The sequence below is a fragment of the Pseudopodoces humilis genome, chromosome 3 (genome assembly GCF_049639895.1).
Source record: "Pseudopodoces humilis isolate 2021_Gansu_Grassland_sample_001 chromosome 3, ASM4963989v1, whole genome shotgun sequence".
Taxonomy (NCBI): Eukaryota; Metazoa; Chordata; class Aves; order Passeriformes; family Paridae; genus Pseudopodoces; species Pseudopodoces humilis.
The window spans coordinates 108645045-108672824 of record NC_142202.1 but is presented as its reverse complement, the minus strand read 5'-3'; the positions used below and the strand labels follow the sequence as shown (position 1 = coordinate 108672824).

General features: G+C 41.5%; 1 protein-coding gene across 2 annotated transcripts in view; it reads right to left on the bottom strand.

Moving 5' to 3' along the window:
* Nucleotides 1-7118: 7118 nt before the first annotated feature.
* CLIC5 (CLIC family member 5) overlaps nt 7119-27780 on the bottom strand; it is an 82643-nt gene continuing 61981 nt past the window's right edge. For both annotated transcript variants that reach the window (XM_005528766.3, XM_005528767.3), the window contains 2 exons: nt 18527-18708; nt 7119-16296 (listed from right to left, as the gene is read on the bottom strand). In XM_005528766.3, the coding sequence (XP_005528823.1) occupies nt 16129-16296; nt 18527-18708 (350 nt within the window). In that variant the 3' untranslated portion in view covers nt 7119-16128. The remainder of the gene's footprint in view (nt 16297-18526; nt 18709-27780) is intronic.

Sequence of the window (27780 nt, the reverse complement as noted above, 5' to 3'; positions counted from 1 at the left end):
CTGGGGACTCAGAGAGGAGGTTTTCAGAGCCATGATCTGGCTATTTTTTCCTCTGGAACCAGCAGATGGCAAAAAGGCCCTAAGGAAACATCATTCCCTTTGGCTCTGACTATGTCTCCCTAACCCACTGTCCCTGGGTTTGCCTTGCCACAGCCACCACTTCTTTCTCCCCTCTTCCTTTCTGTGGAGGAGAAAATCCTCTTGTGAGCCAGCAATGGGAAGGGACTGATGGTCCTGTTCTTCACCCATTGTCTGGGAGATGAACAATTAACCTGACCGTTTGAGTGATGAGTGAACATCTCTGGACAGTCCTCCCTCTGCAAATGGAAACTCCAATATGAAATCTTCATTTCATTTGGATTGCACATTCATGGGAGTAGCACAATGGCTTTAAGGACTTACTGTATCATTTGCATATACTGTCATATATTTTCATTATTTTATTGCTATTACTATGACAAGATATCAGGCTGTGTGGAAAACCTCTTTCAAAGCTTGCTGACGTTACCTATTGATGATTTGTCATCGTCCCTTATGCTTCTCTGTAGTTTTATCAGAGGAAAGGATTAACCAAATGCTCTGCCATCACCTCCTCACAGAGCCAGACAGGTTCTCACTCTCATCCAAACTGCTCTGGATAAACACCATGATTGAATTAAGGAGTGCTCAGGCAGCCCCTTACTCATGGAGAGAGTTGTGGAAGTTGTAGCAAATATGTGGGACCAGGACATTTTCCAGCAGCTCAGTATTTACTTAGCAAACCAACCTCCATGGCGTTGGTCACAGCCCCCAGGGGCTCTGTAGGTTAAACAAGACCAGTGTACTGGACAGAGAAAGGAGGGTTTGTGAAAGAAGATCTCTGTCCTCTGCACTGTCTGGGGTGGCTGGTGCCACCGAGGTCCCACCTGGCCACTGTGACTTGTGGCACTGGGAAATGCAGTCAATTTAATTCAGGTTGTGTTTCTCCCAATAAAGCAAATTGTAAAAGTGCATTAAAACGTGATTTGTTGAATGGTGACCAACATAAGGAGCCACCCCAGGCAGCTGCTTTTCCCAAGCCTTCCCTTCCTGACAGGCAGCTGGAACTGATAAAGCCATAATTGCCCCTTCCACTTCAGAGAGCATCATGGGGAGGGGTGGAGAGAAAGCAGCCTCTGTTCTACCTGCTAGGCACAGGGCTCTCATGCAAAGCAGATCTTTGGGTGGAACTGGTGCAAGGGTGTAGAGAAAACTTATATTTTAATCAACAATTATCACAGATATTTATAAAACCTGTAAATACTGTGGTCCCTCTACTCTTCCCAGCCCTGGTCCTGTTGGTCTGTCAGGTGCTGGTGGAGAGGATGGAGCACAGTTCCATATTGCTCCTCCATGGCACAGATGAGCAGTCAGTGGTTTGGCTGCCAAAAGAGCCCTGGAATCAGGCTGGTCTCCTAGGAAACAATGACATTGCTGCCACTGGAATAAACATCCTGGTGGGCCATTTGTGTTTATCTGGTATTTCCATTCTCTGCTGATTAACCCAGCCAAGTGAGGTCTTCATGTGGCAATTACAGCACAGCTCATTTGTGTGTGTTTTACAATGGTGTTGATATAATCCCACTAGAGCACCCCAAGCATGTGCAAGGAGTTCCCACCAGAAATCCAAATAACGCCCCAGCACTGCTGACAGCTTAATAACATGACAAAGTTCAGTCTCACTGGATGTCAGGGACAGGAATGCAGCTCAGGCTGCTCTGACCTGGAGCTTTCAAAATACTGTACAGTTGAGGCTGAGTGTTTGACAAATAACCTTTTCTTTGCCTGTTCAAATCCATCAGACGCTACCAGGTGCCATGGAGAGGCCACATGCCACTGTTAAAATGTTAAATTGAGTGGCACAGCCATCGAAAGCTCTGAGGAGGGACATTTATCTTTATTATTATTGTTATTAATAATGCAGATATTGCTGTGCATTGCATTCCAAGGTATTTTTGCAGCACTAAATCACCCAAACGCCCATCGACGGCCCTGATAAATCACACAATAAACCAAAATTCAATACAGCTGTCAGCCCAGACCCTAGGCAAAATCTCAGCAGGCTTAATTATAAAGCTCAGGCAGAGATTGAGCCTGCTTGCGAGGGGACAAGGGCCATCCTGGCACTGGGACCCGGGGCAGGCTGGCACTGCCACTCCAGGAGCTCAGGAAAGGCTGCATCAGCCCTCTCCTCCCACTCCACAGCATCCCAGCACTGCCACAAGCAGCAAGGTGGGGATAGCTGCTCATGACAACACCTCTCATTGTTTTTCTCTTTCTGCTCTTTCCACTCTGCTTTACTCCTGATTTATTTTAAGCTGTTTCTCTCTCTTTGTATTATTTTTACTTTTCCTTTTGCTCCTCTCCTTTCCTCTCACCCCTTCCCTCTCCACCATCATTTGCCTTCTGTCTCACCATCCCGTTCTTGCTCTCTCCCTCTTCTTCCCCTCCCATCAAAGCGAGGAAACTGTAACCCAAAGGAAGAACAAGAGTTGAACCTGTGCCAACACAATGGGCCAAGAGGCTACATATGGAACCAGCAAATCACAGAGCCATGAAGGATGTTAGTGATTTAAAGTTATGTATATTGAAGTCTGGATCTTAAAATGAATCCATAATAGTAGAGGTAACTAATGGAGAGACTTAACTGACAGCAAGCAGAGTTTTTTTCTTTAACATTGTTATGTTCCCACAAACTCCTCTTTTCCTGTCCCCACCCTTCCCCTGTTCCCCTTTCTGATTAGTTCAACATCCACGCTGACAATGAAAAGCTAAAGCTGCTGCTTTATGAATAAAGATTTTACCCTGTGCACCATAAATATGAGTGCTGGTTGCAGAGCTCCAGCACTGGCTCCAGCATCTGTGGGGCTCTCCCTGGGGAATCATGCCAGTGGCAAGGGATGGGGAATATTCCCAGCAGAGCAGACAGGCAAAACAACTCTGGCTGTGGTGTGATAAATAACCTTCTAAACACTTGTGATGCAGCAGAGACGTGGTGCCAAAGCCATCTGGTCCTGTGGTGGCTCAAATCCCAGCTGCACTGATTTTCTGGCATCATTAAGGATGGTAAGGGAAAACCCAGAGTTAAAAAGCTGCCCAGAGGGAAGGATGTCACTGTAAATGTGTGCATCTGCATGTAAAGATAGGTGTGCATAAGTGTACAAAACATTATACGAAGCAAAACTACAGTAAAACATTACTATAATTGCAAAGTCACTCCAGAGTCAGGAAAGATCAAATATTGCTCATCTGCCCCAAATTTGCTACTTTTTATATGCACTGGGACCTGAGGCAGCTGCTGAGGGGCAGGAGCTTCTGAGCAGTCACAGCTGCACTTGGAACCATAACCCAAATACCTGCCTTTACTACTTAGTGGATATATGTATATACATTTATAATTTTTATATATAAATATATAAATACATGTGTATCTTGGCTCAGGCCATCCAGTAACCTCCCAAACTAACCTTTGAAATCAGCTGGAAGCTCATGTGTCCAGGGGGTGTTTCTAACAAGCATTTGCAGGCAGCTATTCAGTTGAGGAGGGTAAACCAGCATGGACAGGAGCCAGTTCATGCCAGTTTGTCCCAGAGGTTGGGAGTGATCCCAATAAATTGAGTTTATTGGTACAGCAGCTCCTGAAATCACAGCACAGTGCAAAAATCACATCTTTAATAGGTGAAATGGAGCATCTGAAGTGAAAACTCATCTCTTAAGTTTTGAGTCTTGGTTCCGGTGCTGTGAAACATCATCCTGTGCCCCTTGGGGACAAGAAGTGATCTGATGTGTGTTTGTGAAGCAGTCACAAACACTGCTGCAGAAAGAACATGATGCAATGACATGATGTTTTAAAGAGTTTCCTAACAGTCTGAGCAATAAGGAATAAGGAAGGCCCAGCACCACTCTGTGCCAAGAAAACAAATTGCATCACCCGTTCAGGGCACCGGCGGGGCAGGAGCTGTGCAGGATGTGGTGCATGAGCTGATGAAAGCTGGTACCACAACCCGTCCACACCAGGACTTGGATGAGGATTACACAAGCGACCTGAGCTCCTGCAGGTTCTTCAAAGTCCTTCCCTTGGCACCAATAATGTTCTTTAATGTTGTTTTAACAAAGGGTTGAGGGAAGGGGGACTTCTTGCAATAAATTCCTTCTCACATTTCCCAATGAATGTACTTCCATCCAGCTTTTCCCAAAACCTGTGGCTTTCAGTGCAAGAGAAGCAGAAGAAATCCCCTCTATTATCTCTGCTCTAAAATTCAGGAGCATAAGGGTTACAAGGCTTTATGCAATTAAAAAAACACCCTTTCTTCTTTTTTTTGGCACTTTAGACTTTTCAAACTGCTGCGCCTTCTTCCCTATGGCATTAAATTCCCCTTTGCATTCTGCAATGCTGATTTAGGGGGAAACTCAAACAGATTAAAGTCCCTGGGGTGTACACACAACACCCAAGAGAGAAGGGCTGTGTTTCCCTCTAGCTGCTGAACAACAGGGCGGGTTGGAAATTCACCACCAGCCGCTGGTATGGCCATGCTGGGCTCTGGGATGGTGGAGGAGCCAGTTCCAGTCCTGCTGAGGAGTGACCAGACTGCGGGTTTTCCTTTTCCTCCTGGCTCCTCCAGAGAAAGGCTAGATCCCATCAGCAGTGGCTGAATATTGGACAGATAATGGGGCATGTGGGTATAGCCTATATTTATTTTTCTAAAGTATATATTTGTTTGATGTTTTGCAAGCATCTGCTTAAGATTTCTGTGCTTATCTAATGGGAGGAAAGAGGCCATTCTTCCCAAAGCCAATTCAGTGCAAGAAAATGTCATAACACTGCTGGGCCCCTTCGTTTCATCCTTCGCCAGAGGGACTCCATAGCTCCTCGCTGCTCCTTGGAAAGCCAAGAAGTGAAGGCTGGCAATTAAAGGCATCTGCTGGGCTCATGAAAGGAAAGGCATGCATGAAATATGAAGGATGGATGACACCTGAAATGTCTAAACTCTTGTCTGGCGCAGACTGGACTGATTGCAGCATGTCGAGCAGGACGTGTGGAGTGTTATGTCAGGTATTCAGATAAAAAAGAAAACCCAAACTAAACCCTCCTTAACAAAGCTTCCCCCTACTCCATTGCTGAAGGAAGATGTGCCAGCAGCTCTGTGGAGCCCATCAAGGGCTCTATTTTATACATGGCAAGCAGGGAGAGACAGCACTACAAATCCCTGTCAGAGAGAGCGATTACCTGGGTAGAAGTGAATTTTCAGAGACTGAATGACCAAAAAAAGGACCAGCAGCAGTGAGACACTGCTGTGGAAAGGGTTTGGCTTTGCTCAGAGCAAATGCATAAGGAATGATAAAATAAAGACAGAAGTGATAAGTGATCCAGGTTGTTACTCACCCCATTTTTCATCATTCAGATCTGCAATCACAATCACTTATGCTCAGAAGCCACTTATTTTACACAGCACCTAATGGATCTGATGCACACAGTTTTACTAGAAGTCAAACATCACTTAGACCAGTGTCCAGAGAGCCTGAAACCAGTGTTAGGTTTGTTTGTACAATGAGAGGGGACAGAGCTGTAGGGAATAATTTTTAATTAAATAAACACAAAAAAAGCCACCAATGTTGAACATTTTTTGTGTATGGTCAGTAGGTCAAACCTCAAGGGTTGGGGTTCCTGGCAGCCCCCTGTGAATTATTGGATACTGACCCCTGTCAGAGATGGTCATCAGGATGGAGCAGTCTCATACCTGTGGTTCTGGCATGACAGTGACAGGATGGAGCTGTGCAAGGTGTGTGTTTCTATGACAAAATGCACAGCAGTGTTCCCCATCAGCCACAGCAGTGCATAGCAACCCTCAGCAGCTGAGTCACTGAACAGCAAAGCTGAACTTCCATTCAGGACTGGCTACAAATTAAGCAAAAAAAAGGTGTTTATTAATTCTTTGATACGTCTGATGGTGAATTTTTCAGATTCCCTGGTTTTCTTTTATGCTTCCACGACAGGAGAGAAAGGGAAAGATCACATCTGCTATGAAGGTGCACCTGGGTGTTTACACATTTAGGACTTCACCCAAAATCAATCAACCAAGGCCTTGGATTAGTACAGTGTTGGAAAAGTGAAATGGTATTTCAGCACTAGTTTGAGCAGAAACATTAGGCTGGCACTTACCACCTTGGGTCTGGAGAATTTGAAACAAATGCCCATTTTTATATCACACACAACATCAAAAGAGATATATATGGTACCAGAGCAATACAGGACTAGAGAGATGTGACCAATTGGGTACAATCTTTGGGACCAGAAGAGAAGTTGATATGTAAATTAAGAGAAATCCTGCTTGTTCCCCTCCAGCTGCAGCTGTTGGATGATGAATTCTTGTTTCATATGGAATGTGATTTCCTGTCATTTGCTATGAGAGGGATTCTGAGCTTCTGTATCTAAAGCACCTCTGGAGCTGGTTTGCTTCAGGGAAGATAAATTCAAAGTTCTGAGCTGGAATTCAATTTAAAATACTTCACATTTGTGTACTGTAATCCCAGAAAGGACATCCTGGAGCCAAAGTACTCAGCCCTCCTGTGGCTGTGTCTAATCTCTCACAGCAGAAACAATATAAGAAATGAGGCAAATGGAAACCTACTTCCTCGTGGACTTCCTCTCAGCCCTGCTACTTCTGGACTTCTTGACTCGGACAGTGCTTCCAAAGTTTCGTGTTTCACAGCACTTATGGATCTATTCTTCAGGAAGTTGAGCCCCATATTAATTTTGATCTGCATAGCATCATCCAGTAAAGGGCTCCACAGTTTAATTACACATTGTGTAAAAAGGCTTTTCTTTCTGATTTCTTTAAACTTGTGCTTGATTATTTCATTAGGAATGCACAACCTCTGATATGAGAAATAGTGAATGGTTACACCCCATTTCACCCCCTCCATTATTTTATAGATGTGATTACAACCCCACAAGTTCTCATATCCCTATCTTAGAGCAAAGGATGAGTATAGCTGTATTCAAGCTCTGGGCACACTTAGTTTTTTTGCAGGCAAAGAAAAGTTGCCTGTTTAAAAATAAAAACCCAACAAAATTAAACAAAGGTCCGGCAATAACCCAATGAGAAAATAAACCACTTTTATTCAAATTAAAAGGTGTTAATCACACTTGGAATATAATTATAAACAGCTCCAATTCAGGAAGGTGGGTTTCTTCATTTAACACATACTCATTTGAAGGATGCAAGAGATATATTTGCTTATCTATTCAAAAGCTTAAAATAAAACAATGAGCAGATACTTTTTCTGTTTAAAAATTAAATTTAACTCTTTCTTCAATAATAAAATATACTACCTATTATACAAAAAGGACATTATTTTATTCACAGTTGACAGAGTACAGTCTCACAATCATAATATTAAAGGTAAACTGCAATGACATATTAATTATATTTTTCCTATTATTACAGATTATGAGGGTAGAACAGCCCACAAAGGCTCTAATCAGGGTCCTGTCATGTAAAGAGCTGCACATGCAGAGAACAAATACATAGTTCCTACTCCAAAAGGTTGCAATCTAATCTAAAATTGCACATTAAGAAGAATCTTCCTTGGCTGAAAAACACAAGTACACAAAGGGATTCAGGCTTGCTTTCTTATCTGATGGTGCCCTCTGGATACACAGTTACTTTTCACTGTCAGAAACTATAAAATAGTTGTTTACAAATAAATTGCTTTTCTTTGAATCTTATCAGGTCTGAGTTTTAAGGTAATTCCTGATATGAGGTAATTCTCCATATGAGTTTTTGATCTTGGTTTTAGCCAAGTACTTCAGGCGGGAGCCCCGAAGCCATTAGCCATTTCTGGGATTAATGACATTTTGGAGGAGAAAATCCAGTCAATATGAACTCAGGTCTTGACAATAGCTAAAAAGTTGAGTGTCCTTACAAATGAGCTCTTTTTTTGATTGTTTTTTTACCCTGAAGATGTAGCATGTCTGATGAAGGTTCACTGCCCAAATTTTGCCTTTGAATATCAGTGCAGGTTTTAAGTAACTGTGGGTCCAGTGGGGCCACGCAGCTCTCTGCTCACCCACTGATAGGAAACTTGTCCACACATCTCATAAGACTTCCAGACTGGCTTCTGCTATCTCCTCTCTCTGTGGGGCTCCCCTTCCTCTCTTTCAACCTCAGACCTCCTCAAAGTAACCAGAATTGTGCTCCAAATGAGTCAGGATTTGAAAACGAGTAGGTTTGGGAGGGGAAAAAAGCACTTCTGCTCACCCGCAAATCTTACTGTACAACTTGGTTTTGATCTTCAGGCTTTAGAACTGAAAACAGGTTACAAAAATTAATCTATTGATCACAAAACCATAATTTTCTAGGAAATACACAGCAGGACCCTTCATAAAAAAAAAAAAAAAGAAAAAAAAAAGAAAAGAAAAAGAAAAAGAAAGGACAAAAGGAAGCAAAGAGGGGTTACCATCATAGCTCTGAGAGTTTGCACAGATGAGAACCCCATTCTCCAGGAACCAAACCAAGCAGCTATTGGGAATTTGTTCATAGCCTGTGAAAACACAGGAGTAAAAGCTGTCAGGTTTGCACCAGGAAAGAGGGCTGGGCTGGGGAGTGGAGTTTTTCACCCCAAATTCTTACAGTTATTAATGTCCAGCAATTTCCACCACTAAACAACAAAACACACTCCTGGTTTCTTTGAAACACAAGGCTTAGAAACAGAACAGCATTGGAAATGAGAAGTGAGGCAGCAGCAGGGCAGCTCGGTGCACTTAAGGGAACATTTTTAAGCCATTTAGCTGGAGTTTATTGCTCCAGCACTGGAGGCTTTGCTCATTCAAGCACGACAGGGTGTGCATTGTTGTGCCAGAGCTGCCCGCCCTGGGTGTGTGTGGTGTGGGGCAAGGGGCCAAGGGCTGTGTTTAAACGCACCCGCACGAGAAATGCGATTTAGGCAGAACAAAGCACACTCCTGTTGTGCCTCCCCGTGATTATAAAATAGATCTGTGTCATTATAAATAGAAAATGACTGGTGACAAAGATGCTGCTTTGACTCACTTCTGAGGCCAAGCTCCTTCGCTGCGGTTCCTGATGTCAGACCAATTTAGCGGCTGCGCTGCAGGCGAATGTGTCTGGTTTGGGGTTAGCCAGTCCACATCTCATGATGGCTTAATCTCGTTTTAAAACAGCGGGGGATTCACTGGGGCCCTTTGCAAGCATCACGCCCTCACCCAAGGACGGCTCTGAACGCCTTCAAAACGCGCTGTGCCCACTGCAAGGCTCGGATTGCTGCACAGCAAATTACCTTGCCCTCCAAGGGACTGCCAAACTTTCGGGTCTGTGAAGTTGAGATCCTGCTTCCACACAACTAATGGTGTGGTTCTTGTTTATTCCAGTGGGAACCAAATCAAAGACACAGAAATAATAGTGCCCTTTCAAAAGTGTAAGTTTTCCTCTTTATGCCGCTTGATAGCCCGACAAACTTCACAGCATTATTGAATTAAATAATGTAGATAAATACTCTGAATGTATATGTATATATAGTTTTTATATTGTAGAATAGGTAATTTAAAAAAAACAAAAACAAAAAACCAACACAGACCCCAAAAACCCAAACCAGAAACTAGAGCTGAAGACCCTGTTGCAGTATCTGGAATATTCTGTTCATTTACTCTGAAGCATGTTCCTTAAAACAAGCTGCAATCTTTCTGCTTCAATAATTTAATCAGAATCCCACTTGTATTTTACACCATGGTTTACTCACAAAGCTGGGGATAACCTCTCATTTCCTGAAAGCACTTAAAAACTTTCTTAATGAAAGAGTAGAGAAATCTGCTGTTTGCAAATTCTACTTACTTATTGCTTATTTCCAAATGAAAGTAGTTAATTTAATGAAGGAGGGGGAAAAAAAGGAGTGAAAAAGAAAAAGACTAATTTGGTGCCCGTAGCCATTTCCCAAATTCTTCAGAGTTTATAGATCTAGAGAGACAAGGAAAGAGCAACTTCTCAGCAGTGCAGCAGAATAGGCTAAAATGACCCTGTGAAACCCAAGCAATTCTGGGAATTAAAGGATGTTCACTCCTGTTATGGTTTTACACTGCAAACTGCTTTTAGGGCTCCCAGTAGTACCCATTAGCAATAGCCAAGCTTTTCTGTTTTAATTTAATTTAATTTAATTTCCACCAACAAATTCCACCCTGTGGTGAGAATTGACAGTATCATGTTGAGAACCATTAAAGCATATTTAGATTGTTTTTACTCCATGTATACATAAAAAAAAAATCAATTCCCCCACCCTTCTTAGTTTTCTTTAGACAAGCCACTTCATAATAAGAGTGAGGCAGACACAATGAAGGCATCGTTGTGCTGTGAGATACCAGCACAGGGAGTGTGGCTGGAGATAGAGTGGAACATGCCTTGGCATTGCACTGCCTGGTCCCTGCTCCACTCTGAACCCCCATGGGACCAGAACAGAGCCTGGCAGCGCTGCTCGTGTCCCTGCAGTTACCACCTGGTGTCCTTCTTCTGCACTAAGAACCTTTATAGCACCGCTGCCTCCTTTTCTCCCTGAGTGCTCTCTGTTCTCCCTGCACTGGAAACATCTTTGTGCTTGTGCCACCTTTGGCTTTACTGGGAATTCCTATTGGGAATTCCCCCACTGGGAATTCTGCCACCAGATTTCAAAGGAAAGAGAATAATAATTCCCTTCATTAATATAGGCTTTTCTGTCATGGCTTTTAGGCTCCTCTCCAGGCAGGCAGGCAGGCAAGCAAGCACATGTTTAACATTAAACACATCAGTAGTCCCTATTCACATGTGCAAGCTAGAAATGCTCATTAGCGCTGGATCATGGCTCCAGCTGAGCTCTAACACCTCAGCCAGGGAGCCAGGCAGGAGGAAAGGTGGCCCTCAAACCTTTCATCATGGTTGCACCATCACTGGTGCAGCAGTTTCGGCTCCTCCAGCATGTGGTGGGTCCCCTTGGCAGCAGAGGCTCGACCCGCTGAGCTGTGACAATGCCACCATTCAGAGCTGCTTAGCTGATGAGCACAGCTCAAATACACCACATTCAAACACATCCTTGGGAGTGTTTTCAGGATTAGCATCTCTCCAGTGCATGGTGACAGGCAATGATTTGGGGCAACAGGGGAATAAGATGATTGCTGTGGTGGTCTCTGAGAGGCTGCCGAGTCCTGTGTGGGGAGCTCCTGAGGGCTTATACGGAGTTCTTCGGGCTTTTATGTCATGTGTTGAAAAAATGGATATATCAAGCTTTGGAAAAGAGCATTGGATGGGGTTTCTGGGCCTTTCTGGAGCTGAGTGTTGTTTGGAATGTGGGACAAGGAAATAAAGCAGCTTAATGCTCTCCGCGTTCCCTACACATGAGCTGGAAGAAAAGGGAACAGGACTCCTCTTTTCACTGCTGAGCACTGAGTGGGCTGTTGTAGTTCAGTGTCCAAACCAGCACAGCCCTCCTGAAAGCAGGAAATGGGAAATTTGTGACTCAGAGGGTACATGTCTACTACCTGAGAGAAACCCCTAGGAAAAGCTACTTTCAACATGCTGCCTTGCTGTATATGCTGAAATTCACAGTCCAGACTAAACAGCCTATCACTCTTGGTTAAAGTATCCCAGATGAAAAGACACAATTTTTAAAATTATTTTAATGCTGTTTTCTCAAAAAAAAAAAAAATAAAATCAAATCATTACCTCCTTCAACTTCTCAACAAGTATAAACCTCACAGCTTTCCTGCCTCCTCTGGAATTACTAAGCCATTGCAGACATCAAAATTAATGAAGATATGAAAGATTCAGCAGAGAGGCAAAATCTTACTGGAAAAATGTTTCTTAATATCAAAAACAATTCAAGAATAATGAATATATTTAGAAAATTTATAAACAAAGGCAAATTTCCTGATGCTTAAAAGAATACATGTGAAGGAGGACACAAGACTTAGGGGGTATTTTTTCTTTAAAATACCAATTAATTTTTTAAAAAAATAATGTTTCCATGTGCTTCTGGTTTCACAGAAGTGTGGCTTCCACTGTCTAAATTTTTGCAGTACTTTCAACTCAGCTTATTAGCCGAACTCAGATGATGCAGATAGGGGCCTTCATCCCATCAGATGGAAGGGCTACACTAAAACAGTCTCCCCTGTGCCCATCCACAAGGATCCTGCTACTTATCACTGAGGAAATGGTTATGGCTAACTTGGAGCTGACAAGAGAGGGAGAAAGGTGTTTAGGAGTTAACATAAAATAAATATATATTTAAAATTAATGCTATGTGCAATTCAGCTGAACTTTCTTGTAGGAAACAAAGTTGTCCATTTTCTTTGTGCTATAGACTGTCATTCTCCCTAGCAGTGCCTTTTCACCTGCAGCAACCAGAGGAGTAGCCTGTAGTTCTATATTCCACACTAGATCTAATAAAGCAGTATCATTATGTGATATCTATAGGAAAAAATGTTTCTCAGAAAGCCTGGTTTGAATAGACTTTAAACAGATATTCTTTAGTCCTACCTGTGCTGTAAAATGACCTCTTGGCAATTCAAACAGTTCTAACAGAGAATAAGGGGAACTAACCTATGGGAACCTCAAAAACTCCCATACCACTGCTAATAGAAGAAAAATCAATATTCGTTCCAATATGAATGAAGTGCTGGATTGACTGAGCAGGGAGCTTTGAAATATATATCTAAGAAATGTTTGGATGAAATGGACATCTTCACAGACATTTGGTCTGCATTTCTGAAATGTAGATTATTAAATCCACATTGTTGGCTTCTTCCCTCTCTGCACTATGTCTTTCTTTACATCTTGCAAAAAAATTTATGAACAAAGTTATTATAAATCTGCAATGTCTGTCTTGTCACTTAGATTCTTTTCATAAAAGCTGCCTTGCCAATGTAGATATACAATCCTGTATGATTAATATTTACTACTTATAATTCTAAATACAATGGAAGGTCACCAAAAATATTCTGCCTAAAAGAGTCTGGAGCCCTTTAGAATCTCGTTGGTGATGGATCCTGAGCCTTGAGAACTGAGCTCAAAATCTTAGCAAAACACTTCTCTATGTAGGATTTCCAGTATTTCCTGCTTCTGGCAATGGATAAAGCCAAGAAGCACAAAGGTGAGTGAAAGTTACAGATCTGAAAACATGAGCTTGGATCTCAAACCCAAACAAAGGTCAGGGAATGCCTGAACCTGTCCATGATCTTGGATCAGCCTATAATGGAGTTATGAGTAAAATGCAAAGTTAGGATGCAGAGTGAGACTTGAATTCAGACAGAATCAGCACTATAGCTGAAAGCTGATCCATTTTCCTCTAATTTCTCATATCCATCATTATATTTTATCTAGATATTTTAGAGTACTGTATGAAAAATGAAGATATTTAAGGAAATATTGTTGCAATTAATTGAAAGGAAATTAGCCTGGGGACTTTTAGATTTTGTTATGAAATCTTAAGAAGATTTTAAGAACATGAAAATCATCTTAGAAAAAGCTCATTGCATTTATAGATAATTTTCTTTTTGATATAAGCCAAATCATTTTTAAACATAATATTTTTAAAACAGATGCAATTTTAGGTCATAGAAATCAGCTGATAGTGATTTGTCCCTCTTCTATGAAAAATAGAGACAAATATATAAGAGAATTTAAGAACTATGAGATTCAGCAAAATGGTGACGATTTTGAGATGGAAATCAGGGCAGACCCTGGTTCACCTGAGATCTGCTGCATGTTTGGACAGCCTTCTTTTAGGACATAAATAATATTATATAAAAGAGCAATAATCTGCATCTGCTTCTGTGTCTTTTATTCAAATGCAGCAACTGTGACTAAGGAAAGCAACTGACTGAAGTGCAAGCCTGGGAATAGGCAACTGAGAAAAATGTAGTTTCTGTTGATTGACAGGATCATACTGAGAATAAAAAATCCCCAGGACCATTGATCAGATAGAAGAATTTTCTCTAGGAACAAACTTGGAGAGCTTTGCTAATAACACTCTTCTAAACTGACCGACCTATCCTGACCCAAGTGTTGAGTGTACACAAATACCAGAAAGACAGAAAGAAAGGATTGAGTCAATTAAGATAAATAAATAAATAAATAATTGGCAGATTTCTTAAAAAGGAAAAAAAAAAAAGAAAATAATATCACAATAATTCCAATCTCATGAAGAAATGTTTTTAACAAGCCACATGTGCTTGTGCAGATACTTCTAATCTCATCAGATTTTTCTGGCTGCTATTAGTGCTCTCTGAGCCAGCTGATTTCTCAGCAATATTTTAAAGAGTGCAAGCCTTTGCCCTCCAGTCTAGCCACTGCTAAAATAGCTCATTCTAGGAGAAGACTTGGGAGTTCATGGATTTTCTTCCAAGGTTTTGAAAGTTCAGAACAAATTGACCATTGCATGTGAAACAATAGTCAACCACAAACTCCCTTCAGTCAATGAGCAACATTCTGCTCCCAGCTGGATTAGTGTGAAAAGTGGAATTAACCCACTAAAGCAAAAGGATGGTCTCAGATTGTCATCAGCATCATGTGGCAGAGCCTGGCTTTTGATGTTGTTCCACTTTTGCAGCTCTCTGGCTGCAAACAAGTCTGCTGTGAGGTTCCCCTTGGTCACAGCTTACCAGCTTGGGGTTCCCCTCAAACCAGTGCAGCTTTAGCAGCTCTGATCAGAAGGGGAGCCACATCAGGATACAGCTCAGCTTTATTTTATCTTTTAAAACAGCAATAAATCCCCCCACAAACTGAAACCCGCAAGCCATGTGCTCTCCTGTGCATACTGGGGCACATGAGTTTCAAGTGAAAGAACTGCCATTCTGAATTTGCTGAAGAAACGTGCAAATAATCACCAGTGTAAAGTAGATGTGCCAAGCAGGCCCTGCAGACAGAGCAAAATAATCACGTTTAGGGAAAAAAAGCCTAATTCAGAATTGTGGAACCTGGATGGGTAAAGCCTGGATGAGCAGGATTGAGGCGTCATGCATGGATTTCTGCTAGAAAACACTTGCTGAATTCCTGTCTGGAAATGTGCCTCTCACTGTGCCAGCCTGCCCTCTTTGAGGCTCTCCCAGCAAACTCCTCCTGGGGTGAGATGATGAGCACTTGAAAGTGACCCATCTGGAGCCCAAGGCGAAGAAAGCGCTTCCCCTGCCTGGAATCCATGTGCAGCGACAGCTTCCCACTGCTGATCCAAGTTTCCCAAGATAGCAATTATAAAGGAACTGGCAACCTTACAGTCAAGACGACAATATCCTACGTGGTTTGGTTTGCTGTGCCAATTCCCTCTGTGGGTGCTGGAGTCAATCTGCTGCCCCTGTTACTGCTGTCTGTCTGTCTCTACCAACCAGCAGATCCACTGGCACAGTTTTGGCACAGGCCCTGCTCTTCCAAGGGCTGTCTGCTCAATTGCTCTTTCACTCTCTTTTGCTTAAAACATTCGGATCCAACAACACCATGCAAATTTTATGCAGAGTAGCATCTGCAAGTCTGACATATTCACTCAGGCTTCCCCCTCTTGCGCCAAGTTAAAAATAAATACCCTATAAACTCCCAGGCCTGCTAAGACAGAAGATGCTTTCAGAGAGTTTATTTAAATATAACTGCTAAGAGCACTTCTGCTTTAGGGTCAAACTCCTATTTTTCCCCTCTCTCTCTCTTCTATTTTGTTCATGCCTCAAGGATCTTAATAGAACTGAGGGAAAAAGCGTCCTTGAAATAACCTAGAGAGGAACCTGTGTATTCCTAACTCTCTCACCTGAAATTTCAGCTATTTTTAAAACTCTAAAGAATACAGGTCATGATGTACCCCCAACAACAGAACAAGAAACTAGTCAAGTGGACTCATTTCCAATACTGATTGCAAATAATACTAGTTGAGCCAGATCTTGGGTTAGACCTCAAAGGGTATCCACCCCCCACCCCCCACTACAGCTGCCTTCTCTTTTCTCCAGGGAGAGGCAGATTTGTCCCTGCCCAATACACTTGGAACAGGTGAAGTCATAAAGATGCCAACCAGACAGTATAAGGATAAAGTACATCTTAAGGCAACAAGGAGCAGAGTCTGTGAAAGGGGATACTGAGCCATGGCTGGGGGCAGTTACGACTTGCTGAGCCTCTTGGCCACATCTGCGTAGGCTTGCTCGATTTCTTTGTCTGCTGCACAGGTGTTGGTGAACTCATCCCTCGTGTACGCGTTCTTCAGGTACCGCCACAGCCCCGTCATCTCCGCTGGGAACTCGAAGTTGCGGTATTTCTTTGCAACGATCTAAAGCAAAGATAAACCACGTGAAAAAAGCATCCCACAGGGGATGTATCTCCTTCTTAGGGAGCTTCTTGCTCTCTTCTGACATATAATTAATAGCAAATGAGAGGAATGTTTGGAGAATCAGGGGTTTATTACAGAAAAGCCTGAGAAGTGACTCCTGGTTGTCCCCTAACTTGCAAGTCTGCTGCTTGGCCTAAGGACACTTTAAAGCTATGAGCTGGCACTGTCACCAAATTTCAACTTTTATGGCACTTGAAGTTCATTTATTTTACTATATTGGGGTTTTGGGGTTTGTTTTTTTTACAAGTCTTCAGCACATCCCTTAAAGCTGAGACACCACATAAGAAGGGGCTGAATCATAAAAAGTGAGACAGATTTAAGAGAAAGGCATTAGTAATTATTATAACATATTTTCATATTAATTATTAAATTTAACTTTATTATATATATATGGTATTATATTTTTAATATATGTAATATATTTTGCCTGGCAAATGGTGTCAGAGGCTGTAACCACCTACAGCAGTTGTAAGGCTCTATCCGTGTTCATGAAAAGGAAAAATTCAGGGTGGTATGGGTACCATGATTAGGAAACCAAGATGATTTAGCATATATTAGAAACAGAAGCATTGGGAAAAACTGAGAGAGAAAATAGTTATTTCAAGACTTGTTAGACTAGGAAATTGTCTATCAAGGCAAATTTTTGATTTCTAAAAACACTCAGGCCCTTATTCGGGAAAATAGTTAAGTGCATACTTAATTTTAAGCACCTGTACTGTCCCATTGAAGTCAATGTGATTAATCTGTACTTAAAGCTAGTTAGTTAGTTAAGTACCTTGCTGTATTGGGATATTTCAGTTTCCCTGTAGGAATATACCATATAGAATAAGCCTGTGGTGACAGAGAGAACTATCTGATAGGAAGGGATGGATTAGCTAATTTAATGAGTGCTTCTAATCTCTAATTGTTCTGACAGTATAAAATTGTTCCTGGGCATAAATTACATACATATGTGCCACAGAGTTCCCCTTTATTTTTAAAGCACATGGTAGAGCTGTTTTCCATCTCAGATTTCTTAGGACAGTCATGTTCCCAGAAACGACTGCGATTTGTTTTTATTACCAGGATCCACTTGGTATATGCAAGTCCAAATCCTGTCCTAAACTGCATTTAATTAAGCATTCTTGCCTTCCACGGTGCTTCACACGCATATGGGGAAGATAAAACCTGCTCAGCAACTTAAGTCAACATTTTCAAAATTTCCAGCACACATCTTCCATAAAATGAAAATATAATTTATCCTTTTCTTCTATCTGTTAAATGCTTTTCAGGCAATATGCTATGGCTATGCTTGTCTGAGAAAAAATCTAGTTCTCTTTTTTACATCTTTCATTTCATCCCTAGAAGACAAGAACCAGTGAGGGGCCACACATTTATTTTGCATTGTCTGACTCCAATCTTGGCAATGAAGATGAGCCAGAATAAGCAATAGACCTGTGAGGATATTATCACATTTCTTACCTGGTGACTTATGTGCTTTTTCAATTATTTTTTTTTTTCATTTTGCATGTGTGCAGTCAGCTCCCAGGCTCAGTTTATGTTTTGGCTCACAGAGCCAAATTAGATGCATGACTTGGCTTTAATTCCTAGCTCACTCACTTGCCAAGGTCTGCCAGGTACTTGCGTTACTCTAAAGAAACATGTCATCTGATAAATTAAATAAATGCAACATTTAGAAGTCAAGATGATGTACATGATTTGCACTATACCAGCAACTGTAGTACATCTTAAATCCTGGACCTCTGCAATGATTATGATTTGTTAAATTCTCTGTGTGAAATACCAGATGGAATAAATATTCCCCCAAAGAGATGGATTGCTGCTCTTAACTTACAAATGGGTGGGAACTGACTAACGTTTTGACATGTTTCTTAAGGGCGTTAGGAACTAATTAATACAAAAAAAACTGCTGCTACTTGCAGCAGGGTAAAAATAAGGAGACAAGGCACCTAGAATTTAGTACTGTCTTCACCAGTAAGAAGTGATGGGATAGTTTTCCCATGAACTAGGTATAAAGTTCCTTTTTTTAACCTATAGGAAACACTGATGAGCAGAAGTGAATTTCAAACTGCTCTTCTAGGCCTTAAGAACTCTCTGTTGAAATGCATGTTGGCTTTGGAGCTCAGCTGTCAGAGCAAGGCTTCTTTGACCATCTCATGTCATCTTTTACCTTGACAACATGAAGTTTGGGCAGAAGGTTGCAGTCAGCAAGTGTCAGGTCATCTCCATCCAGAAACTTGCGTTTAGACACTTTCTCCTCTTCAGTGCTGTCTGCATCAATCTCCTCTGGCAGGGGAGTTCTCAGGTAGTCATCCAGCTTCTTCAGAGCCTTCACCAAGCCCCTTTCAAGTGCTTTGCCAAAAAAAGGTAAAGAATAAGTGATTAGAGCAGGATAAGAATTGTTTATAAATGCTCATTGTCTATGGCTACAGTAGTGTCTAGGAAAAAAGCCAAGAACCAATTTCTTTGTTAATTTGTGCTCCAAAGCCAACACAATTCAATGGCAAAGTAGCCCAGCAAAGTACATCTGCCTGAGGATAAAGCTCATCCTGCAGTGGGAAAAGAAATACAGGGACCTTGCTGTACCATATCTTCTCCTGACAAAAAACAAAAAGCAGTGGAAGAGATCACAGAAGGAAAAAACAGCTTGTCAAGATGATACACCAAAAAACCACATATTGCCTATGATATTCTTCTTGTGTGTTGAAAGCCATTGCACAGGAACTGGAACCCTGTACACCACTCCTTCATTTTTCTAACCAGCCACATTGGACTGCAATGAAACAGAATTTTCTAGCATTGCTTCAGCCCAATCAAGTCTTAGTTTTGCTTCTTTCAACACCCTTGCAGAGTAATTAAAGGCAATAGCAATAATTCCAAAGATGCTAACCAGAGCTCCACAGAGCTGAAAGATATGCTACAAATGAGACGAGATATTAGCCAGTGTTAAAAATTCCCATTTAATTCAGGTTCAGCTTGGGTGCAAATGCTCTTTTTGAGAGATCTCAAATAGTCTCACAACAGAGGGGACTCCAGACCTCTTAGCTCAGTTACTGAGGATCGTGTCCCACACTGCTGCTGGCTCCAACAAATTCCAGTCTTCAAATGCCACCTAGACCTCTACCGCAGAGTGCAAACTATGCAACCCAGGCAACAAATTTGTGTTCTGATGCTTCACTGCCAGGACAACAGAAAAGCTTTCTGGCAAAAACGCACTTACAAAAAGCTGAATAACGGTGCAGTTTTGTGCGTTACTTAAACTGCAAACACTCGGGGAAAAGAAGGGTCTTTCGTGTTTCTGTTTGAAGGGTGGAAAGCATGATGGAGTCCTGGTCCCCCACAAGTGCCCCAAAGTGCTAAAGCAACATAAATAAGAAACAGCAAGAATTTACAATGTGAAAAATAACAACATGACTCATGGGCTTAAGGCCAGAATTTCAGCTGGTGAAAATTACCTGCAGTGATTTATACCTGCAGCAGATGTGGCCTGGAGTCAGTATTAATGGCCTAATACTGTAAAATCTTATATCTCTGAGTAACTTACTGCCACTGAACTTAGGGGTGAATTACTCAGGTGGTATAGCACTACAAGGCCTATGGAGATAAAGTGCAAGGACCAATGGGTTCAAATTGAAACAAGCAAAATTTGGCTAATCATGTGCAATAAATTCTTTACTGTGAAACAGTGAGGCACTGGAACAGGTTTCCCAGAGAAGCTGCAGCCCCATCCCTGCCAGTGTTCAAGGCCAGGGCTTGGAGCAACCTGGGATCGTGGGAAGTGTCCATGGCAGGGGGTTTGCAACTAGATGGTCTTTAAGGTCTTTTCCAATCCAAACCATTCTATGATTCTGTGGTTCCAAAGATATTTGTGGACCACAACAGGTGCTCAAAAGGGCTGCAGCAATCACCCTTCACAGAGAGCCTTGCTGGCACACGTAACTCCACAGGCTCTGTTGTCAGCTGCCCCTGTGCTTTTGGCACAGGGAGAAAGGCAACACGTCCAGGGCCACTGAGAGAGCAGGAGCTGAACACCACAGAACATGATTTCTCTGCTGCCCTAACATCCATTAAACCTGTGCCAGCAGTGGAAGTCAGATTGAGCTGCTTGATGCCTTGCTCCCACTGAAGTCTCTTGGCCCAGCACCAGGGAACCACACCAGCTCTTTTGTGGCTGATTTTGAGACACAGTGGCAAACCCTGGCTTAATTGATTGACTGGAGAAATGACTGTGATCCAACTGAAAACACCCCCACAAACATAGCGGGGAGGGAAGGAATTTTATTTCTGAAAGCAGAGCATCTAAAATGACTGAAGTGCTGCCATCCATAAAACAAAAGTGTTGCCATCCCTCATTTAATCAATTCAAATTGAATTTTGACACTGACATTCTGCTGTCAGATGCTGGCAGTGGTGCCTTTAATCGCCTGCAGCTGTCGTTTGCCTCAACTTCCACAGGAGGGTAGGAACTGTGGAGTGTGGCAGCACTCAAAGGATTTAGCAATCTCTTTTTGGTTTGACCCATAACACCTGTCGAATAGACAATTCTGCTTCTCTTGGTCAGCCTCAGACTGTGCTCAGTGTATTTTGCAGAGCCAACAGACTTGAATTATTGTGATTTCATTCAATTTTGCACATCTGGGTTTTAGAGAAATGGCTCAACACTGACCACTTTCAGTATTCCCTTCACTCAGTGGGATTGTTGGTTCTCCAAGTCATCTGAGCAATATTCCAGTGTCAGGAGGATGTTTGATGCTTTGTGCTAGTCCATGGGATCAGCCAGGTGCATGCCTAGAGACAGCAGCAGCAGGTGAGGTGTGTTTACGTAACTTTTCTGGAACTTATTAGGTTTTGGGGTTTTTTTTCCTCTCATTGCTCTATCAAAGTGCGTCATGGCTGTCCCAAAAACAATGCCTGGAGTGAAGCCTGTTTATGACAGCAAAAAAACAACTATCTGAATTCATGCTTGGCACTTGCATACAGCAGCTTTAGGCCAAAAATAAGCGTATGTTCAGGGTTCAATACATCTGTGACCCAATTCACAGGCTCTGCTGGAGCCCACAGGATGCTGACATCTCACAGTGAAATCACCACACAGTCAGGATCATCTTATATCCTGATAGGCAAGAACTGAACAGCTATTCATGACACCAATGACCCCATTTTTTTAATCAAAACTCTTCTTAGTAAACTAGATCTTAGATTCCAGTAAACTTCTCAGAACAGCCTGGAAAACAGAAAAATAGGGAATAAGAGAGAACTGCTCTCCTTCCAATTAAATAGTGAAAAAATTTAGAAAAACTAAGAGAATTAACATTCCCAAATTGCCACATTAAATGGATTTTAGGTGCACAATGTCAGATTTTTAAAGCCTGTCAATGGTTTCCAAGACATTTTTTGAAATCCATATGCAAATATCCATGTTGCAAATCCTTCTTTCTAGGTGCCCTAACACACTCAGATTAATCTGTATGATTTGAAATCTTATGTTCCTTGAGAAGGTACTCAGGGAAATCCCCACGCAAAGTAAGAGGATGTGTAAAAGAATCTAATTTTCTCTCTTACTAGTAGATATTTAAGCATTATGTGAAAGACAAAAAATAGAGAATGGAGTCCAGGAAATGACCTCTCCAGAATAGCCTACAGCTCTGAATGTTCTGGGACTCTTCCTGAGGAAAGAACTGTCTGGGTTCATGTTACCAACCAAACTCAGCTTGGATTAATTCCTTAAACTTGGACTTAATTCCAAAATACCTATACTGTGGCTATTTCATGAAAATCTGGATGACTCTACATTTTCTCCACTGAGAACACAGAGGAAAGGATGCACCCACCAAGGCAGGGGCCATGTGAACACCAGTCAGCACCAGACTGGATGAAGACATTTAAAAAGAAGTGAAAATCTACAAGGTTACTAATTCTCCATTTGTGAGAGTACCACCCACAGTGAATTTCAGAAGTGGCTAAGCACCTAATTCCCTTGGCAACTTGTCCTCTGGGAAACATCATTAAATAACTAAACAGGTTTGATGATAACAGCTAATGGGTGGGATTAATCTTCCTTGAAGTGAGTAAAATTAAAAGAATAGGTTTGAACTAAACACCCTGAGAGCTTCCTCGCCATTCAGTGGAGTTTTCTCTTCTACACTTGGTTTTGGTGACCCTTAAATGAGCCATGGGGAGAACTTTTCCTGAAGTTTCGAATCACACCCTTGCAGTGTCTTGGTAATGTCAGGGTGGAGGATTCAATATTACAACACCAAGCAGAGCCAGGCCTGAGTATGTGGCTCTGTGCTGCTTTTGAAATTTCTATCTCCAGCTGCTCCCCTACCCTGCAGACTTTCAGTAGGAACTTAGAGATCCCAAATGTGACCAGCTCTGAGAGAGGAGTCCTGTCATCAGCTGAAATGTCTGAACTCCTAGAAACCATTTTTCTGGGCAGTGGAATCACCAAGCACAAAGGCACCAGCATCATATTGCCTTCACTGCGATATATTTAATATAACCTCGAATTCCAAGAAATTCTAACCATGTATAGACAAAATCCATGGTGAAGCCATCTCTCTCAGCCTTCTCTACTTCATTCTGGGCTACTTATGCAGCCAAAGACAACTTCTAGCAATCAGAATCCTGCCCTGTCATCCCACCAACAGTAAACAATAATATTAATAAAAAAACATCATGAGCTTTTTTTGATTTTTCTTCTGCCTTCAAAACTAGGATTTTAAACAACATCACTTAAGAATTCTGAGTTAGAAGCCAGAAAAATAGCACTTTCCAACCTCAAAGCAACCACAGAACACTTAATGAATGTATTACCCTCTGTCAAATGCACAGGGTGAGGTTCAATTTAGCTGATGACACCTAATTCACAATGATGTTCTGTTTTCAGCAGAAGGTTACTTGATGTTGAACAATGAGATTAACAAATTCTGACATGCACAGAAATACAAATAATGTAACAGAAGTTAATAATTGGCAAAACTGTGCTCTCAGTTACACTGACATAAAAGAGGAGTAACTCTGCATTGTCAACAAGCTATTCCATATTTACTCCAGTTCAACCAAGAACAGACTGGCTCTGTTCCTCAGCTCTTCAAGCAAAAACTTCCTTAAACTATTGCCTGTGCAACTATTTCCAGGGGATGGAGAGAAGCCCTTGTGCCTTGGAGTACTTATACAATATCTGAACAAAACATTGGAAAATGTAATGCATGGAGCAATCCTGCAAGTCAAGCAGAGGGCCAGATGACAAAGATTCATTAATAGGTACTCAGGGTGAAATTTTGGCCATCCTGAAGCTCATGAAAGTTTTGCTGTTGACTTCAGTGGGATTAGGATTTCTCCAGAAGCTTTTAAAGCCAAAAGAGACTATTTTAGTCAGTTAATCTGACCCCTGAAATAATACCAGCCATAAAACTTCCAGCGTCATCAGTCGTTTTCATCTCTGTTTTCTGTGGATCAAATAAGGCTGAAGCAAAATGGAAAGTAACTAGAAAGTAGTAAAAGAAAAATGGTTTGGAAAAAGTAAAACTGATTCAGGCTGCCCACACCCACAGCATTTGCAGAGGTCAGGCGAGGACTCTTTTTCCCCTTCCTTGAACTCCAAATATTTCCTTCCTTGTTTAATGTTGGGATAAGGAGAAATAGCAAAGCAGACAAAGCACATAAACACCAATCTCTGTGGCCTGAACGAGCCACTGGAAGAAAAATCATTCCATCTTAAAATAGTAACCTAGGAGAAGCTGAATTACCACCAGAAAAGTGGTAATTTCTCAGTCTCACTTTATCTATCTCTCTCACTCTCTCTCATAGGCAGACTGGCTACCTAAATTTAAAATAGCTAAAATGAGGTGAGATGACTCCTTTTTTATGTGCTTGTGGAGATCCTCTTGCAGGATAAGGATTTCACTGGATAGTTATTATGGAAAGAGATTCAAAGCATAGAGGGCACAATAAGAGTACTAAAACCAACTGAATTTTAAGCAAATTGAACATAAAAACTATTTGATTTATGTGAAAAGAGAGCAAAAATAGTTATTTTTTTTAAGCAAAATAATGCAAGATTTCTAAACAAACATGAGAACAAGAAAGTCATGCTTGGGGATGGCTGGTTAAGTCTTGCCTAGACATACAATCATTTTTGCATCACTTTTTAATTGCTGGTAATCTTCAAAATTAACATATCATTTCCAAATTAAAAGGAGAATAACCTTCTGTTTCAAACAGTTTGACAGAAAATACTTTTACTTTCCAAAGCAAGTTATTATTCACAAAATTCCACCCACATTTGCCAATAAATCAGGTTACTCACACCACCCATGGCATTTTTATTAAATAAACCTTTTGTCACAAAACATTTTCTCCAAGTCAAGGACAAATATATGTGGCCCTCTTTCAAAGTGATTATCCCTGTGACAACAAGGCTTCAAAGTGATTGAAGCCCAGCAACATCTTGTCTTTTGTAGCCAACATCTGAAACTACCTGAGGCTGATCTCGGCACAACTGCAAAGTTCTTAATTGTCAAGCCCAGGCAAGTACAACCAAGTGTGATCCATGTACAAAAACGAACAATTCCTGCTGCTACCCTGCATCACTGATTGATGTTTTCCCTTTTTACTGCTTTCTTCCACTGCCCTCCTGTAAGATTTATCCTGTAACACACGCAAATGAACTTGGTGAAATACGCAATGAGGGAAAAGGGGGAACAGTACATAAATATTCACAGTCTCAATCAAACCATCTGAGATTTATTTTTCCTTTAAGAAAACAAACCACCTTTCCTGATCGCTTCCAGATTCACAGTTTGATATTATATGAGACCCAATACTGTTCTCTGGTAGGAGAGAGGAACAAGCTAAGAAACAGCAATTCAAGGTAAGAAAATAATATCATTCCACTAGTCTGACAGACTGATTAAAAATCAAGGATTCATATTTTCACTCTCTTTTTACTCCATTCTGCCCTTTTTTTTTTCAGGCTGGCTCAACAGAGTATTGTAACTTTAATCTGTATAGATTAATTCTTCTCCATGGAGGAGCTGTGACTGCGATACATGTGACTCTGCACTCCATATTGAACAGTTTATCTTCCCCTTGTGATTTCAATAAAACTCTTGAGATCTGAGTGCTGCCTTGATTTCTTCTGCTCAGCCATTTACAAGTGGGGTGCCTTGTCTAAGCTGGTTCTGTAGGTTTCCTCTCTTCTCAGAGGGACTGAGCATCTCCAGAGGGTAATTCCATCCAACTGCCGGAGACACCTGATTCAGACCAGCGTGACTCACTGCACACATGCCCTTCTTGCTGCCTGAATTACAGATGAAACCTAAAGGACTAGCTCAGACTAGACACCTCACTTTCAGGGAAGTGAAGTCAGGCGAGATGAATCCTACCCTTTGAATATAATTTCACAGTTCACCCAAGTGATCTAGGATAATACCTCCAATTTTTTTTAGAAGTTACTTAAATATTAGGGTTTACTCCCCACAGGGCAAATACATTGCCCATTTGAGCATTGCAGCATCCTTTCCAGGCATGTTTCTGCCTCATAAAATCCCCAGTTCTGAGCAGCAAATGAGTGGGAGGTCACTGAGAGAGCCATTGGAAATGCAGAGGAGGATGAAGGTTGTGTGCTCCCATGCATCCAAGGCATTTAGATGCCTAAGTCTGGGCCAAAGGGAGTTTCTGGAGTGATTCAGCTCTCCTATTAAAGATGTTCCACTCCAGATAAATAATTCAATATTCACTGGAAAAGAGACTTGTGCATGTTCCCACAATAAAGCTGAATGCCCACACAGGCATGTGGAAAAGCTGTGATCTGTCTGTCTCTGCCCACTTAATGAATCAACAAATACCTGCTTGTGTACACAGGAGAGAAATAAATTAGTATCTCTTATTCCTCAGCTTCACTTTTTCCTGGTTTGGAGTAGTTTCAGGGGACAGGGGTTCATCCTCCAGACAAGTCAGAGCTGGGGCTTGAAAAGGGTTTTTTTTAATCCCTGCCAGTGTTGGGGTGAGCAAACACCAGGAATGGGGTGAGTCACAAAAACACAGGGGCACAGATGGAAACAGCCACACAGCTTGGTCATAAATCACCTTTCAGACATGGTCTGAGCCAGGCATAAACAGGGATGTATTTTCCATACATGTAGGCACATATATGTTGCTCTGTGTATTTGCAGTGAGAGAAATGGAGGGGCTAAGCCCCAGGAACATTTCATCCAGAACTCAGAGGAATATGGAGCTGACCCCAGGCACCCTCAGAAACCCAGACACATCAAAAATCTGTTCATTTGCTTATGGGTGAGATTCCCCGCGCCTAACTTCAGCCATATAATTGTTAGGTAATTAGTCTGACCTAATTGTTCAAGTATCCCTTATAAGTAGCAAAGAAAGGAACCTCCAAAGGAAATTCTCCCATCTTTAGACTCGTATTTTAAGAAAAATCAAAATGCCCTTTAGCAATGGATTGATGTCTCTCTCCATTGATCAGAAATAAACCAGGACTTTTGAATGACTAATATATAACTTTTAGACAGATTTAGGTGGGATGATCCCACCCTCATCATCTCTCTTCCCTTCCCTTCTCACCCCATCTACAGAATGATGATGTGGGTTGATTGATTGATTAGAGCTTCACCCAAAACATTTGGGATATTTTGACAGAAGCATCTCAAATCCTCCATAGAAGGAATGAGAAAGAAAAACTCAATTCCCAGCTACCTTTTCTTAAGACAGAGAGCAATGATCCAAGGATTAAGTGGTTACCTGGATTTAGGAGACTTGAGTCTCTTCTCAAGCTTTTTATATGATCTTGTAAAAATAATTTCAATCATTTGCCTTGCAACCTTCTATATAAAAAATAAAAATACTCTTTGGCCACAAGCTTTACTTTAGTGAAGCAGTAATGCACCAGCTGTGGAAATGTGTTTCAGGTTATCAGGTTAGACATGATAAACAGTAAATATAACAAAAAGAAGAAGCATCTTGGCATGTTTCTATTTTTGTGATACCATCTGTCCTACTCCCAGATTAAACCTAGCGAAGGAGGTGAATAAATAATGCCTTAAATGGTAAATTAGACATGTTTCCAAGCATTTAGAAAGATTTCTTTTACTGAAAACTCAGGTTTCCTCCTTCCATTTTCTTTTCCATTTTTACAATGGAGGCAAGAAATAAATGCAATACTTGTAACATTATCATGAAGAATGCGGTCAGAGCACCTTCAAATGCTGTTTTTTAAGAAGAAAACCCAGGTGTTCAAATGACACCAAAGAAAAGCTTCATTTCCAAGTCTCTCAGGAGTCCAAGTGACCCTGAGGGCAGGAAGCAAGTGAATGTAAAACTACTGGTCTACAAGTGCCCCAGGAAGAACAGCACCGAACTTGCATTTCACAAATCACCGTGACCCTGTAGCAGCACATAAGT